At 33.8% G+C, this 18,647-nt stretch overlaps 2 protein-coding genes across 2 annotated transcripts; both read right to left on the bottom strand.

Annotated features, from left to right (window-relative positions):
* Positions 1-589: 589 nt before the first annotated feature.
* Positions 590-2,429, bottom strand: LOC108984890 (zinc transporter 5-like). The gene is made up of 3 exons (XM_018956976.2): positions 1,646-2,429; positions 1,299-1,448; positions 590-937 (listed from the first exon to the last, which is right to left on the bottom strand). The coding sequence occupies exons 1-3, from the start codon at positions 2,219-2,221 to the stop codon at positions 629-631; spliced, it is 1,035 nt and encodes a 344-aa protein (XP_018812521.1). The 5' UTR covers positions 2,222-2,429; the 3' UTR covers positions 590-628.
* Positions 2,430-3,810: 1,381 nt separating this feature from the next.
* On the bottom strand, positions 3,811-8,137 carry LOC108982652 (allantoate deiminase 2-like). The gene is made up of 12 exons (XM_035687992.1): positions 7,931-8,137; positions 7,371-7,456; positions 6,551-6,654; positions 6,392-6,476; positions 6,136-6,252; positions 5,462-5,571; positions 5,273-5,378; positions 5,051-5,137; positions 4,710-4,952; positions 4,509-4,634; positions 4,267-4,428; positions 3,811-4,185 (listed from the first exon to the last, which is right to left on the bottom strand). Exons 1-12 carry the CDS (start codon positions 8,013-8,015, stop codon positions 4,060-4,062), a joined length of 1,437 nt encoding a protein of 478 aa, XP_035543885.1. The 5' UTR covers positions 8,016-8,137; the 3' UTR covers positions 3,811-4,059.
* Positions 8,138-18,647: the final 10,510 nt, after the last annotated feature.

Below are 18,647 nucleotides of genomic sequence, written 5' to 3' on the forward strand. Positions count from 1 at the left end.
AGCAGAGTGTGTAAAAAATAAAAAAATATCGTGTGAGAGAAGAAGACAAAAAGGCTGTAAAAAACAGAACATGGCGTACAATTTCTATCAAACTTTTCAATCGGCGTCGTCTGTGGTCTAATCGAGTTGAAATTTTGTAGACATATTTACGACTCAAGGCCATACAATCTGAACGGTAGAGATCGGATACTGCATCTTCTTTGATAAAATCTCTTCTATTATAATGTTTGGTTGTTAAGAAAGTATTTTCTTGAGATTATTGTTGATTGTATGTCTCTAATGTTATATAGAGAGAATATTTGTGTATACATTATTGTTGATAGTGGAAGGTTTAACTGGACTAAGTCTTGTGATTTTTTCTTTTGTATTGAAGGGTTTTCCACGTAAAAATTTCTTGACTATTTGTGTGTATAATTTTGTTTTAGATTATTCTCTATTAAATTACTTCCACTTCCTAACAGATTCACACAAAGTATATGAGAATTATTTCTTATGTTTAATAATTGATTTGGTTATTCCAAATTGCTATTAAGATTTCTCCTAACATCAAAGATATAAAACAAAACAAAACCAGAAAGGAAATATAAGGATAGGATTTAGATTTATATAAAGTGGAAAAAAGATAATGTTAAGAGTCTCCCAAGGCAAGGAGCGACATAAAACAGGCTCCTAGAAGGAGTGTTAAATTAGCTCCGATTTGAAGTCTAAAGTTAGTTAGCATTTTGGGGTTCATGAAGTCAGCAGCAAGAAGATCAACAAGTGCCATGTATATCAAAATTCCAGCCGATCCTGATAAGAGAAGCCCCTGAACTATGAGTGCGGTAGGGCTATTTTCCTTGTAGACGTTCGAAATGCCTATGCCCACTGCTATCCCTGCTGGGGTGGTCAGGGAGAAGAATAGTATCATAATTGCTACGGTTCGATGCTTGAATTTAGCCTGAAAAAAAATTACATATGCTTCACTATAAGCACTTTGTTTTCTTCCACTTTTTTGGAGTAACGCTCCGATCCTTGGCTTGACTACCCAAAGCCACAAAGTTGAAAGTCACGGATCTAAAAATTCAGTTGAAAGTCACGGATCTAAAAATTCAGGAACAAAGGGAGGAGTATTCTACCCCAATCTTTCGAGAGTTGAGTTGAATTAAATTGAAAATTAAATAAAATATTATTAGAATATAATTTTTTTATATAATTTTTATTTTAAAATTTAAAAAAATTAAATTATTTATTATATTTTATTTAATTAAAAATTTTAAAAAATTATAATAATTAAATGAAAATATATTTTTTAAGAGTACCTGAGAGATGCATCCGCCAAGTCCGATGCCCTCAAAAAATTGATGAAAACTCAACGCTGCTATTAGAGGCTTGATTGTCTTTGGACTTTCTGAAGCACCAAGCGATACCCCGATAACAACAGAATGAACCAAAATACCCAACTCCAGAACCTGTGCATTGTATTGATTTATACGAAGTCAAGCTTTTTTTTTTTTTTTTCTTAACAAAATTATTGCAGAAATGCTTTTAGGCCTAACGTAAAAAAAAAAAAAAAAATTAATAGAAACGTAGAAGCCAGTGCCCAGCCAAAATTATGGAAGAGAGAGAGAGAGAGAGAGAGGGTAAAGGGAGTCCTCGATCGACTTACCTGGGATATTATGCGGTGGCGGATAAGATCAGATGAATTCGAAATCTCTGAGACAAATGCAGGACCATGAACATGTGCCCCATCACTTTCCCCATCGGCGTTCACCGGCTGAGCTTTTCTAAGCTCAGACCTCTTTTGATACCCTGTTGCAAAAGCTTCCATCATCATAGTTCCAATGGCCGACACCATTGCTACAAAACCGGTAAAGGGAAACTTTCCCCACGGATTTCCCCCAATGCATGGGCTCGTCAAGCTTTCAAAAGCATCAGGAAGTACGTGAATGAACCCGGTTGCCAAGATCACCCCGGCCGCGAAGGCCTTTATAAGGAAATAAATATCTTTCTCTGGGTGAAGAAATGTTTTCTTTACCAAATATGGAAGACAAACTCCTAGCGAACTGGCAACTAGGATCGAAGCCATGGCAACTAGTTTGTATTTGAGTGCGTCGGATGTTTTTCGATCTTCTTCTTGGGATTCACATATGCACTTTGAAGAGACTAAGATAGGACCCCCAACGAGAAGAATAAGAGAAGTGATGCTTAAGAATTTGCAGGAAAATCTTCGGAACTTGATCATTGTTAGGATACAAGTAACTAGGCATGCGCAAGACACAATCGAGGAAATAATTTAGCTTCGTTTTGAGAATTAAGTATTGACGCGAAGTATATATAATACATAGAGGTTAGAGTTAGACTCATACTACATTCCCAGAAATCCTTTTTGTGGGCATGTGTGTGAGAAACAGACAGTGACACAGGGAAAACAATTGGTTTAGTTGTTAATTACGCACCCCATTGGCTGGACGTACGAAGACCATATGTATAGGTCATTGAAGGCAGACTGCAAGATGACAAGCGTAGGATTGCTAGCTTTATCATCCTGTCATGTCATTCGACACAAAGAGATTCCATCCACAATAAATCAGGAGCAACTTACAAGGGCTTGTGATAATTTGTGTCCTTTCCTACCCCCTCTCCATTGAGTTCTTGCCTTTCTAATTCTACGAAAGAGAAATGTTTTGGTTCTCGAATTTGGGATCTTTTGAATAGGATTTTTTTTTTTTTTTTTTCAAATGATAAAAAATTTTTTTTTTTAATAATATTAAAAATTTTTTTTAATAATATTATAAATTTTTTATTTTTTTTAAATATTTATAATAATTAAAAAATACATATAAAAAATAAAAAAAATAAAAAATTCGGGACATGTTTTGAGCCCCGAATTCGGGACCCGTAGCACGAAACTGGTTTGGATTCGTAAGTGATCTCAGCTCATCTCAACTCATCTCAGCTCATTTCAGCTCATCTCAACTCATCTCACTACTATTCAACAACTTTAACTCACAAATCTCACTACTATTCACAACTCATCTCATTACTATTCACAATTCATCTCAGCTCATCTCAAATCATCTTAAGTCATCTTCGAATCCAAACGTCTCCATATGTCCCTTTCTTGCAAATACGAAACTCTATATGTCCCTTTCTTGCAAATAATTCAAAACTAGTAAGACAAATGAACATCTTGTCGAGATTATCTTCTCGAATTATTGGTCTACATAACACCTTTTGATTTCCTTTGTATATGTTTTATCTTTTCTATTTCTTTTTGTAGCCTTCGAGATAATAGGTCTAAGAGTTGTGCAATTATGCCGCCTGCAGCCGGCCATTGCCGTCCAGTACAAATTGTATTTTTTTTTTTTAAATATGCTTAAACATTTTTAACGTTTAAAAAAATTAAAAAAAATACAAATAAACTAATAGCCAATTCTTTATTAACTATTAAAAAAAATTAAAAAATAAATAAATATATGAACGGTCAAAATGAAGAAATAAAATGAATAGACATAATAGCATTATTCATAGTTCTAATGCCTTAATTTGATCGACCTAGGCAGTCTTTCTGTACAGATGAACTGTCAATTGCAACCAACCCATAAGGTGTCATTTGGTCACGATGGTTTTGGTGATATTTTTATTCTTATTGGGTGCACTTAGCATACAAAAACAAAAAGTAATCTTCATGAGTGCCACTCCCAAACACCATAAACACACATAACAGGGTCGAAGGATACACTACAGGCAGACGCATTTTTGTTGTTCCTTTCCGATATTCATCGTTAACTTAATGACCATTGACCATCATTCCAAGTGCGTGGACAGGTGTTAATTGTATTATTATTGATTACTCATCACTGCCTTTATAACGAATTGGATAAAAAATATCAATTTATTAGGAATTGATGATGAGGCTTTACAAGAATAAAGTTCTATTCTTTGCAACATATATAGCAATAGATGATAATGCGAATTGAGAGGCTCTCTAATTGCCTGATCAAATTGAAAGATTTCATGCAGAGAGATAGAGGCTCGCAATGATTTCTCCTGTACATTAATGTCAACATACCCTATAATTTACATCATGTGTGTCTCTAGAAAAGCCAAGAGTGCCAAACCAGCAGCCCAAACATCATCGTCCAATACGTGTTCTGCAGGGGAATGACTTACGCCTCCACGACAGCGGACAAAAAGCATCCCAACCTGTTCCAATTTTTGCATATTATGACCACAAAACACAAGGTATAGATTTGAAAAATGTGAGTGAAGCAAAAGAGAACAAACCTGTGTTAAGTGATGCATAGCCATTGCATCATGTCCTGCACCGCTCATTAAAGCAGGTATCTGTTCTTGAATCTCACCTGCCATTTTCTTGAGTGCAGAATAAGCTGCAGACTTGAGCTGAGAACTCAACTCAGAATCACAAATCACTGCATTCGCATCATGCTGAAATGGTACACAGAAAACTCTGTTATTTGGTTATTCTCGTTGCGAAAGAAGTTCACAGAGAGATGAAAGTCCCACACCTTACGGTCAATGACACAAGAAACTGATCGCCTTTCACATATTTGATAAATCTGTTTAGATAATTCATAAATAACTGCCTCACGTCCCAAGTCATCCATTGCTCGTAAATCCACCGTGAATGTCACCTGCATCCAAGGTTCATTTTCACTTCAGCTAACAATAAAGTAGTCCAATTTGGGCTTCATTGATAAAGCTCTTACCTGGCCAGGAATGACATTACTTGCACTTGGCCATGTTGATATCTCTCCAACAGTGCAGACAAGAGAACTGGAAAGCGATTCCACTGTTATGTCGTTGCAATGACTATCATAACTAAGAAAATCTTTAGGATTTTTACAGAGGCTTTCCAACAATACAATTAGTTCAGCCGCGGCTGTCATGGGATCCTGACGCATTGACATAGGGACGGTTCCTGCATGCCCCTGTGAACCTCTCACAATAACCTGCAATTGTATATTTGGACTGCTCAGTAGAGAAATTTTGTACTGTGAAAAGTTTTGGTTGTTTTAATGAAAAATAATACGGGAACTGTTTTGTATACCTTCAGTCGTGTCTGTCCGGCTATGCCTTTAACCACACCAAGAGGAAACCCGAGCCATTCTAATACAGGCCCCTGTTCAATATGAATCTGCAGCATCGAACCAATATGGGGAGCACAATGTGCATTCAGAATGCTAGAAACTTAAAGAACTAAGCTTATTGATGAACTTTAGGGCATACACTATAGGCTTGTTCTCAAGATAATTGGTGTAGGCTGTTATACCTCGATATAACCCCAGACAGATCCTGGGTCATACTTGAGCTGTAACAGGTTTTTCTCTGTAATTTCTATGGAGTTCTTCTCAAGAGCCTCTTGCACTGTCAAACCACTGAACAAGGATTATGCATGAATATATTGATAATAAACAGCCGGATCATGAGTATCTATAAGCTTCAAGTTGCTCAAGGGAACCTCTTATCAGATATTTGCAAGGCTGTAACTGGTAAAATACCAGCAACAGCGGCACTGCCCAAGAAAGTAGACTGAAACCTCACTCCCTCCTCGTCACTAAATGCAATCACCTGTAACAGTAACAAATTTATGACATCCTTGATCGGAATTGTTCCATAGGCACCACATCTAACATATTCAAATATAAAATTTAGAATAAAAACAGAATATAGTGCAGCAAAAGCAGTTAAGGAAAATGAATGGGTCTGCATTAATTAAAGCTCTAGCTGAATCAGATTACAAAAAAATAAGAACTGATCTATTCACACATGTCAGAGATTAGGTCCTACAAAATCTGCTTTTGATCAGTGACCTCACTTATATTGTTAAATGTCCAATAATCAATTCCTTTATTCCTTCGTTTTCTTCTATTTTATATGGGGGGATTGGGGATATTGTTCCCAGGATATGTTTCTGGACACATTTTATCACATATCGTATAAAATTTCATCAGAATCATCTCACATGCATGTCCAGATAAGACAGTAAGTACTTCGGAAAATACTCCTAGTGAATGATGACAAATGGTGGGCTTTCCATTCCAAAGTAAACTTGTGGCAAGACTCCTCTTTAAATTCAAACAGTCACAAATCATATCACTCGTGATAATGTTTCAAAGCAGATACTTCACTGACCTCAACTGGACGCTTTAGTTTTCCCAGTGTCCCATTGGTATTTAAAACCTTTAGTGCAGATAATGCACTGATTATTCCCAATGAGCCATCGAATATCCCAGCATCAACAACAGTATCCTGTTATGAAGGAGGATTATCCACAATTAATACTGATGAACTCTCTCTTTCTTGTCAATGTGTTCTCTAGAGTGTGTTCCTTTGTATGCAGAGTAAAGATTAAACTAAAATGAGAAAATGGGAAAAATAAAAGCATCACCAAGTGAGATCCAATCAACAGAGCCTCAGCACTTGCATTCATTCCCTCCACTCGGCCATGTACATTGCCCATCTGGTCTACCCATCTGCAAATGAACGTGAACATCAGTTTGAGTTTCCAAATACTTGTTTACAACAGAAAAAAAGGTAGAAAGCTAACGTTCTTAAGCCAGCATCCTCCATCCATCCACGGATAATGTTTCCTGCCCTCACAGAAGCTGGGCTCATGAACGTCCTCTCAAGATAGCCATCTGCATCACTTACCTGTTTATCCCGACTACAACATTAACATTTAAGATCACCCAAAGTATAGAACATGTATCCAAATCAAACCAGTAAAGCAAAGGATAATCTGGTGCTGCGACTTGGGTTTAAATTTGAGTAGGATGACTGTGTGAAGTATTCACTGACACCTCTAAATGCAATTTAACCATTTGGCTAGTCATTAGATTTTAAAGAAACATTGACAGTTGAGGGTACAACTATTGGGCACACATGACATGATTAATGTTATGGTGAGATGCAGATTCTGGCCAAATTGGGTGAGAAAATGGCATTGATAACCTGGCCCGTGTTTGCAAAAGGTGGATTCCTGATTTCCTTTTGGAAGCAAAAACTTTAATTTCAAAATATACTATCAATTTCAAATATAAATTTCATATCATTTATCACGGAAAAAGTAGATAATCTAGAAATATATCCATGTAGGTGTTTTGGTACATATTCAATGGAAATTTTCAAAATACTAGCAAATAATCAAGGAGGTTAAACTGTGCCAGATCTTTTCCGAATCCCACTAACAGCTGGGATGATGGTAAACTAGTTCTCCAAATCACACACACACTCCACATTGCTACTGTAGTCACTGGCATAAGTTTTAGCTCTGAAGTAGCAGTAGTTGTGATTACAACATTACTAATAGCAGTAGTACTTTGAGGCGAATTACATCAGAAATTGAAGTTTGGGCTCGAATTTGATACCTTTCCAAGATCATCAAGCCTTGCCACTGCCTCATCCCTTAGGATTTTGCGAAACAAATCGCCCCTGCTGCTTCTTTCAGCATCATCTACGAAACAAATTCATTTCCATCGTCATGACAACTGATAGATGTAAATCAAATTATCCCAATTGCCATTGTGACCGTCACCATCACCACCATCGTAACACAGAAAGATCCTGTAACTTATTGACGTGGTCAGTATTCAAAACTCGACATTACTGTCGCTTTCTTGGGTTCCAATGCAGAACAAACCGTCGATATCAATCCGAAGTAAGATCATAGTTAAATTAATTTCCTTTTCAAAAAAAGAATTATGAGATACAATAACCAAATCTGACCATTCAAAAAAGAATAATTTTATTGTTTAATGACAAAGTCAAACATACAAACTCGGTGTGAATATTCCTTGTTCTTATATACACCGGTCCCATATCCATAAACAAAAACTGGTCTATCTGGATTTCTTTTTTCTGTTTTCATTTCGATAGGAAAAAGACGATTGAGAGGGAACGAAAGAAGGAACCGAGGGATCGAAAATACCAGAGAAGATGAAAGCGGAAGCAGCAGCAGTAGATAACAGAAAGAGCACCAATAAGTACTCTTTTGTATAAGAAGAAATTGCCATGGCTGCCTGGGGAGTAGGGAGTCGCTTGCAAACTGTATAGCACTATAAAGGCATTGAGGCTATACAGAGGTTTCAATCAGATGAAGGGTTGCCAACGAATCCTCCACTCCACATGATTTTAAGGCAATTTTGTTTTGTTTTGTGGTTGTGGCGGCTATGGCTGCTCTCGTGAGTGATGCTGGTGAGTGGGGCCAACTTCCTCACATTACATTAGCCATGCATAGCGATGGGGGCAGGGAGGGATTGCTAAGGCGCGCCGTGTGGAATGGGAATATTCATTATTCATCGACGGCGGACATTTTACATGACGTGTCAAGAAGCCATGCACTTGATGAGCATTATTTAGGTTGGTGTTAAACTTATCTAGGCTCACACGGCAATAAGGGCATAGGCTAATGTCATATAAGATTATGATATATCTTCACTAACATCACTTAATTGTAGATACAAAGAATTGACAACTCATGATATATAGTAAATTGTCAATGTGGGCCCACGATGTATTATGTAGTGATCCGCATGGATTTTAATTGGAAGATTAATTATAGAATTATTTTAAAGAATAATCATCTCACCGTCATTTATTAGATATAATCATGCATTTTGACTTTGGTTCTGTTTGTAATTCAGTTTAATTTTAAGTTGAAACGAATATTCAAAAACACAATTTTTAAATTACTCAACTCAACACTTTTTTACATGTGGGATTCATAATTTTTTTCAACTTCTCATAAATACATTTAAATTCATTTTAATATCTAAACTCATCTTAGGTAGGTCTTACAAAATGAACTTCACCATCTCAAATTATTACTTTTTATAAAGAACTCATAATTTATCTCAACTCAGTTTAACATCTAAATGTGACCTTAATTATTTTAGTTGACAACAAAATTTTCAAAACTCTTATTAGAGAAAATTGAAAACTTTGGTCATCATGGTTCTGATATTGATCTAGGTAAACCTGTGGATGAAGTTGTGCTGTTTTATAAATGGTAAAAGTAAAAATAAAAATAAAAATATATATATGATTTTTACCTTAAGATTTATTACTGCTAAATTTTAACTACATCGATCACTTGATATATGTCACACTTTGAATAACACTTAAAGCATGGTATCGAGAGTGGGTCTAAATTAAATGGCAAAACAGACTGAGAGAGTGTACTAAAATGCGCCTCGCTTGGATTCTGTGAATCTATTTGGAATGGTACATGGATGTTGGGAACTGTGTGGGACCTCTCTACTTACTAAAAAAATAAAATAAAAAAGACAAGAGAAAGAGAAGTGGTCTAATTAGTAATGGGAGTCCACAAGCTCCAGCACATGGTCTAGGTGGACTGCAGTAACGTCTAATTTCGCAGGAGGGGTTAAGAGGTGAGTTGAGATGGTTTGAAATGATTTTTAAATAATAAAATAAAAATTAAATTATTTATTATATTTAGTATAAAAATTTTAAAAAATTATTTTAAAATTTTAAAAAATTATTTTAAAATTTTAAAAAATTAAATTATTTATTATATTTTATATAAAATTTTAAAAAAATTATAATAATAAGATAAGATAAATTAAAATAAATTTTAAATACAAAAAACACATTAGTCACCCACTCCGTTTTCTTTATAAGCTTAACTTTACAGCGATTATATTTTATAATTGTCATTACATTACCGTCTAATGTGTTTTTTAACAAGTATTGTTAGTCTGTCACATCATGGCACACGTATCGCCTAATGACAGGGATTCGCAACATAATTCTGCAGCTTTTAATTTAGAGGGGAAACGATAGGATTATTACTCATTTACTATTATTTTTATATTTGATTTTTTTTATAATTTTTTATTTTACTTAATAGTCAAGAAAGTGACAATTAATAAATTTATATATTTTTTTAATTTTTTCTTAATGATTAAGGATGTTAAAAAAATACTTAAAATAAAATGATAAAAAAATCAAAACATTACAAGTAGTAGATGGGTAGTAAGCCTATCACTACCCAATTTAGAGTAGCCTATTCATCATTCTATATTATATATTTTATATATTTTAAAATTATTTTTTATTATTTTTATTATTTTTTATTTTTATTAAACTAATTAAATTGTTCTACTTATTATCTATATATTATATATTTATCATAAGAAAAATCAAATAAATTAAAATAAATAAAATGTGTAGTACATAGATATAATAATTAAGAAGAGCTATTCTTTAATTTATTGTGCATTAACCAAGTATGGCATATAAAATACCATTCCCATATCCGTGATCTGGAATATGTGTGGTCACCAAATGCTAATGTCCAGCCACAGTTATTATAATTTTATATACTTTAGAGCGAGTGTCTGTCACAGTCATATTTTATGCTACCCAATAATGCTATTATGTTAGATTAATAAAAATATTTTATAAAAATAAATTTTTATAAATTGATGTCATTTGATATAGTAGAATAAAAAGTTATTTATAATCTGATATATTATATTAAACCATGTCAATTTATAAATTTATCTTTATAAAAAAAAGTTTAATAAATGAAGCATTTCTCTATCCTAACCTTTTATGTTTTTTGGGTTTTAATTGAAGGAAGTGTACGTAACACGTGATATATGTTTAGAAATGTGAATCTCATTTTAAATAAAAATGTGATCAGGATGAGCACTACTCAGCTGGCTTGAAATTATGTATTATTTTTTAAATAATATTGTGTTTCAAATGCATCCCGCAGGATTTATAATCTATTTTTTTAACATACTTATTTATTACAATGAAATACTTATGGTAATTTTTTAACAGCACCTATGAGAATAAAAGTCCATTAATTTGTTATTTTTAATCCACATACCCAAGATTAGAACACAATTACATCCTCCTTTGTATTACAGTAAAAAGAAAACCGTTCCTCTGATCACCATGTTACCATGTTTAAGTAGTAGACAAAATTTAAGATTAAAAATTGAGAAGTATGGTTACTGTTGTGATAATCCGGCCCAAAGGAGGCCCAAGACCTTATTAAAACAAGAAAAATTCTATTCATCCCTGCATATAACACTTTTTTTTTTTTCCTCTCTTACCAAATGTGTGATATATGGATAATGGGTAAAATAATTCAATTAGTTTAAGAAAAATAAAACAAAAAAAAAATTAAAAAAAAAATGTAGTATATAATATGTGGGGATGATGAGTAGGAAAGCTCTTAAAATAAACAGTGTGTTTCAAAAGGTTTGCAAAACACTAGAGGGTTATGGCTTCCAAAGTTCCAATTAACAGTTCCTCTTTGGAACGGCAAATCTGACGCCATGAGTTTAACAAAAACTAATAATGAGCTGACACATCACCTAAGCGCATAGAAAACTCTTGCACCGCATCACACTATAGCAAAAGCAAAATCAAAATCTCACCCGTGTGCAATTTTCTCTTGTGAAGAGACCCACTTTAACAAATTGCAAACTTTGCACGCCATATGACCTCCGGGGATCAGCGGAGGAGCTCCACACCATAGCAGTTTCTACGACAGTTGTTTATTGAATTAAATAGCCATTCTTTTCTTAAGAAAGCTGGGTGATCTTCCTCCATTGATGGTTAGGGAAGGCAACAAGTGCAGTTTTGGAGATTCTATCCTTGCATAGATTGTTTGAAACTTAAAGATTTTGTTAATACCAATCATTTCGTATGACACTGATAATTCAACTTTATTGTATTTGAAGCACATGGATCAAATGCAAGGTTTTGAATACAGTGTTGTACTGGTCGGTACGGAATGATTTAAAACATTAATGTGATCAAAATGTTTTTTTTGCAATAAATATGTGAATATCGTTATAGAGTTTCCTCTATAAAATGACTCTAGTTTAGATACATATGAACATGTCAGTTTTACACTAAGACCTCGTTAGGGAATGATTGTAGTTCTAGATTCTGGTTTACTCATTTTAAGTCTAACATTAATTATTGAGAATATGGGTAAGGGTCAGAAATCTATGATGTTTACCAAGATATGATTAATTACTACATATCAAAACTTTAGGAATGAAAATTGTGAAATCTTCTTATTTTTATATAGAATGGTTTATTTCAGATGTATTATTATTTTATCAAAGTGATGAAATATGAACGAGTTAGTTAGATTGATATACATTTATTTTGTTAATTTGTATTGAAAAACAATTGTATCTTTTGGGAAATGAAGGAAAATGATGGTTAAGAAAATGCAAGAATTGTGTCAATTAAATTTTGAAAGAAACAAGGACACATAAAGGTTTAAATGCCCTAAGCACAAGACATGATTCAAAATGAATGGTAAATTTTTTCTATATAAGTCTCGAATCAAATCTTATAAATGTTTATACTTATTTTGTAGGTTATATAAACTCAAGTACAAATGTTCATGTTTCTTTTGCTTGCATGAGTTTCACATGAAACTCTATAAATATTTATACTTATTTATTTAGTTTCTTTTTTGTGATTAAACTTGAATATAAATGTTCATGTTTCAATTTATTTCAAAATATCATTTATGTTGGTTCAATTTTTTCTTCGAATAAAATCTTTTATTTGTTATGCCTTCATATTAATATTTTAGTTAAAGTTTTTCACTCATGAGGCATGTACTAGAATCGAAGGAAAAATGATTTATAAAAACTTTTACAATTTGTGGCATAGAAGTTTAAAACATGATTGAAGAAAAATCTTATTTGTAGCATAAAATGTTAGAGAATATCTCCAAAGAAAACTTGTAAGGATTAGTAAATAAAAGATTTTCCGTATTTAGATTTTCTAATATTAAGATATGTGTTGATTTATATAAAAAGAAAGTAAATCAAACATATCAAGAAAATATGTCACAAGAAATAAAGAATTTCTTAAGATAATGCATATAAACGCATGTAAACCTTTTTTTCTATAATGTTTTATAGATAGAAGTATCTCATTGCTTTCATAGATGATTTTCATGGTATGAATATATATATTTGCTACATAAGAAGTCTCAAGCCAATGGTAATTTTTGAGGTACCTCTCATGGGGAGGAAATGCAGCTAGATAGAAAGGTGAAAATCATTGAATTGGATTGAAGTAGTGTCATGAGAAATATTAAGAGTTGAGCCATAATCCTGACCTATTTCGTTAACTTCTTGAAAAAAAGAAGTAACAAACTCTTAAAAATAATGGTGTAAAACTCATATCGTGTTCTTAGTAATGCAGTTTTAATGACTTATTTTTTAGTTATGGAATTATTTAAGGCATATACATGTATGGGTAGTCAAGTTAAAGTAATACTTTATAACCCAAATGAAAGAAAGTTAAGTCCTATAATAATTATTGGGTACATTATCATTATTGATTAGTCGGGAAATTCAAACGATTTGGGCTATATTGTTTCTATTTATAATTTGAATTTTGAGGAAATTGAAATGTCAAATTCTTTAAAGTTAGCAAAATTAGTGGGAGCATAAAAACTAGAGATGTAATTGTCGTGAAGTTCATTCTTGTACTTCGAAAATGCTTGTAGTTTTTTTTTTCTAATTATCTCAATGATAACATGGAATAACAAGCAAATCAGAGAAACACCACTGAAGAATTGGCCATGAAGACATCATAATATGTAACCTCATGTAATCTTCTTAATTTGCTATTTAATTAGACTACATTGTGTATTTCTAAAATTTGAATTTGACATAGAAACAAATAAAAATTCACGTGTTTTCACATGTTATAGAAAGAAGTGATTCTGTAAAAAACCGATGCGTTAAAGATTGATTGAAATCCATAAACCAATGTAAAGCTAGTAATTTCATCTAATTGTCTAAAAAGTATAAGAAGTCGAATGTAAATGGGTCTTGGCGACAAGATCCTGACTTTAAAAACAATGTTAAATGATATAAAGTCAGACTTGTAATAAAAAATTTACTCAGAAATGAGTATTGATCAGAAAGAGAGATTTTGTAATAACCATGAAAGGACTCATTCAGGATCACTCTAACATTAGTTACTCATTACAATTTAGAATTACATCAAACAGATGTGAAAATAATTTTAGAGTGAAGGTTTGAAATCTACAAAAAATGAATAAAAGTAGTACTTAGAAAAGGTAAAAGATTTTGAAAAATTGTATCTGAAATTTGATAATACCAATATTGATTTTGGATTTAAGAAAAATATTTATTGTTAATGTATATATCCGAAGGTCAATGAGAGTATATTTATATTTATGGTCATGCATTTATATGACATTTTGGTAAGTATAGGTATTGTAATTGAATTTTAATACGAAGATAAAAACTATTAGGATTGTCTCAGCATATTTGCATAGAGTTTGGAAAGACTTTGTATGTAGAATTGTTAGTCAATAGATGCTTTAAAAATAAAACGTGACATGCTCAGTATTTTAAAGTATTCTCAAATTGATTAGGTTGTTAAAGAAATTATGCATATGATGGTTATAAGGAATTTGATGGCTGCACAAACTTGTATACAGCTGAACATCAGTTTTACAGTTGACATCATTGGCTGTTGCCAAAGTAACCCAAAGATGTTTGACCTAAAAGCTGTGAAAATAGTGCAAAATTATTTGTAAAAAATTAAGGACTATGTTGTTGCCTTTAAACTGATACTCTTAAAGTTACTGGATATTCAGATTCTATTTTATGGAATTGCTCTAATGATAGAAAATACAGTTATGATTATATATTTTGCTATCTAGTACAATTATTTTATGGAAAAGTATGAGATAAATCTCTTACTGTTTCACGTGTAGTAGGGGCTGAGTTTGTGGTATGCTTTGAGGCCATAGTGTATGGTATAAGATTGAAGAAATTTATCTTAAAACTTAGAATTGTCAACTTTGCTAAGAATGCATGACAATAATTCCTCATAGTATTTTTCTCCGAATGACGAGTAGTTAATAAAATATTAAATGCCTGAGTGTTAAGGAGAAAATATAGAAACAAATATATCCATATCAATATTGCGTTAATAATTATATTTTAAAGAACTTGCTGAAAAGATGGGTATTATGTCTTTATCCATAATGTAAACATGTTAAAGAGATAATTGATATGCTTAGTATTTTGTTAATAGACATTGAAAGATATCTATTATGGTTGTTTCTGTTTTCTTGTTTGTCCACTTTATATGTATATTAAATGGTGTGAATGAATGATAACAAGATAATGTCTAAAATAGACATATATTGAAACCCAAGACACTACAATATTAGCCTTAATTGTCACAATTAAAGATCGTGTTAAATTAAGTTACTAGTGTTGTGGGACATAGAAGTAAATTTGTTGGTTATATAACAGAGGACCGCCATTACTAGCATTGGTAGCTGATTTGACATTAATATTACGAAACTCATGTAACGTATTTTGAACTAAGAAAGTTTTATAGAAATGAACGTGCGCACTATGGTTAATTTCCTATAATAAACCCATGAACGGAAAAAGTTATTTTATGGGCGTATGGGTCAAGTGGGAGAATGTAAGAGTTTTATTAAAATTTCATGTCCCACACACCCATATTCTTTTTTTTTTTTTTGATAAAGGATCTCATTCCATTAATAAAATAGACATACAACTTTGACTTAAAAAGTCAGTTACAAACGTTAATAGCACCTCAGCACACTTTCGTGGCTGACATGATCTAGCCCAGACGACAAAACTCTAAAGACCGAGGTCTAAGAGATTCGTCGTACACATCTCTGTCCCCGACAGAGTAAGCAAACCCCATACCCCGACTACGCGAGGTAGGGTACACCAATCCCATACACCGCCAAAGCGGAGATGGGGACATACCACCAGTTCGGACCACGGTCCGCGGGGACTAAATTTTTGATTTTTTTTTTTTTTTTTTTTATATATAAAACAGAACACAAGAAAAAATATTGAAACACAGCTAAAACCAACAGCAGAAGAAAAGCTCCGAACGGCTGCGGAGGCGCGTGCAGAACACGCGCCACCCTGGGAGAAAACTGTCGACTGATCTTGGAAGTTCCGGGCTCACAGACCCCAGCGGCGCCGCGCGTCGCGACGGTAGAAGGCCTCTCGACGTCGCGAGAAGGCCACTCGCCGAACGCCTACGAGTTTGTTGGCCGCGCGTGCGAGCAACTCGCCACTCCGGATGGCATCGCCTTCGGTAGACTTGAAGATCGGCGACTGGGCAACACCAAGGGGAGCGCGCGTGCTGATCTATTGTCGCCGGAAAGACCATATCCGGTGTTCCCCCTTATTAAGCCTACAAAACAAAAAACACAAAAACGGAGCTGCTGAGTGCACAGAGCAGACGGAAGAGGGAGAGGTGGGGCGAGGGGGAAGGAGCCGAAGCTCCCACCCCCTCGAGAGAGACGGGTTCGAGGCGCTGAGGGAGGCGGTGGGATCGGGAGAGACCGAAACTTTTACTCTATGACTATATTTAGTATCTCTCTTATCTTATGCATCGATGGTTGAGAAGACAAACCAACATTAGCAGCAAAACCAACCCACACACCCATATTCTAATAGGTTTAGACTAGTTCAAATATTATTACTTAATTAATGAGTCATAGTGGGACATAAATACCTGTATTCTAGTCATAGTGGGACACGAATGTCTTTAAATTTCATGATGACCAGAAGTTTATAAATAGTACTGTCAGGTTAAGGGCTCTTACTTACAACATAATTGTATGCCTCTAGCCATCGAGAGACACTCAAAAGTAAAATTATTTAGGTGATCATTCTCTCATAGTCAGGTCAAATTCTTTATCAAACTAAGATGGATGGAGATACATCTTTTAACTGTTATTATTTTATTATCATAGATCATAAAAAATCAAATATCCTTATATTTAAGGTTTCATGTTAAAATATTTAACATATATATGTTTGATGATATTTTAGATAAACATTATTGCATGTTGTAACTGAATATGTTATATAATGCCAGCATTTATCTTGCGTGGAGTGTTCAGTTTATTCCAAAAGGTTTGTTTCGAACTGTTTCTTCTCTTTCTTCCCTATGGAGAAGTTCTAGCAAGGACTTCTCGACAATCTAGTGCGTGATATGAAAATGGGTTTTCGTGAATTTTGTTTATAAAGGGTTAAAAACAACATTATTAGATGCTGGATGCATGCATCTGTGCGCTAGCTTTGAGCCAACTCATGTGAGAGGCCAAGGATTTGCTGCAAGTTGCTTGCTTGATCTATAGAATCAAATGGCCGGCATTAGTTGTTGTATTGACCATTGGGGCTGTTCTTGTTGGGATCTTCTCCCTTTTTCGAGTGAAGGACCTTTGGTTATCGTATAGAGATTTTCCAATATTAGCAGTTGATTTTGAAATGAATTTGGAGGCAAAGATCACTAAAATATTATCTGCTCAGACACTTTGACCCGCCCGAAGGAAAAAAATGAATCAAACAATTTAGTACAACATGTGATTTTAGTCCCGAACCTCCATGACATATTAGGCATTTTGGCAGATCATAACACCACAAAATCACCTAAAATGACTGTATCTATTTAAATAGGGCCAACCAATTTGGCAATCATAAAGGACCTGCAACTGCAATGAATGGATTCTTAAACCTGCTCTTGTAAGGAAACATTTAAAAAACCACGTGGAGTTGCTGCCGACAATGAAGACAGACGGACACAAGCATGCATAGAAATTTCTTACTTCTCATTTCATCTTCATCAATCAATTTACTCCACACCCAACACCTTACCTAAGACCGAGATAAAAAGTTATACAATGAGCCGTCCAGAAGTTATTTTCTCAGATGCATGCCTGTCTGACTAGAAACAATCACTTCCTACATAACTGTCCTTGTTCAATGTAGTTACAACTGTGACATTGATCTTATTTCTAGCTGTCTAGTCTGTTTCTTCCAAGTTCTGTATTTTCTCCCACTTTATCAATTTAAGAGTAAAAAAGAAAGCAAAAGTGACGGTAATATTAAGCAGAAAGTGGGGTTGGGTTATCTAAAGCTACCTAATTTGCACCGTACATGATTTCGGTGATGTAAGTAGATTTCATTGGATTATGTGACAAAAGATGTACTAGACCATGGATGTGATTTTATTCATAAGTTAGCAACTACGGTGTGGAAAAGGTAAATCTGTAGTTGGACCCAGCTAAGGTGGATGCGTTAATCCTGTGAATGTACTCACCAAATCCCATGTGTTCGAACCTTTTCCTCTTTTCCTTTGTAAATCACATAGATTTATGTGGGTTTTGGTTGAAAAAAGTTGGAAATTATAGCTCAGTTGAGTTGGAAATAGTGATTCATATACATGTTAGTCAAACTTTAATCCAAAATATGTGCTATCATTAATACTGCCAGGTTGAACTTACTCCACTAATAAATCAAGGAATGAAATAAAAAAAAAAGTTTCATCCAATCCTGATTCACAAACTAAAGTTAAAATTGTGATATTCTATAATGAAACTAGTGGAAGCGTAATCATAGCTTCTAACTGCAGGCAAATTGATTTGCCACATAAGCCAAACATCTAGTTCAATATATCTGAGTAGGGGCACCTTTTTCCTATAGTATTGTCTAATTTGTAGTGTCTCAATCTATGTAATTAATTATGTTCACCCAACCCAGATATGCAAGATTGTACGAGGTGAGCCCAACTTCTGGCCGGGCTTT

The sequence above is a fragment of the Juglans regia genome, chromosome 3 (assembly GCF_001411555.2).
Source record: "Juglans regia cultivar Chandler chromosome 3, Walnut 2.0, whole genome shotgun sequence".
Classification (NCBI taxonomy): Eukaryota; Viridiplantae; Streptophyta; class Magnoliopsida; order Fagales; family Juglandaceae; genus Juglans; species Juglans regia.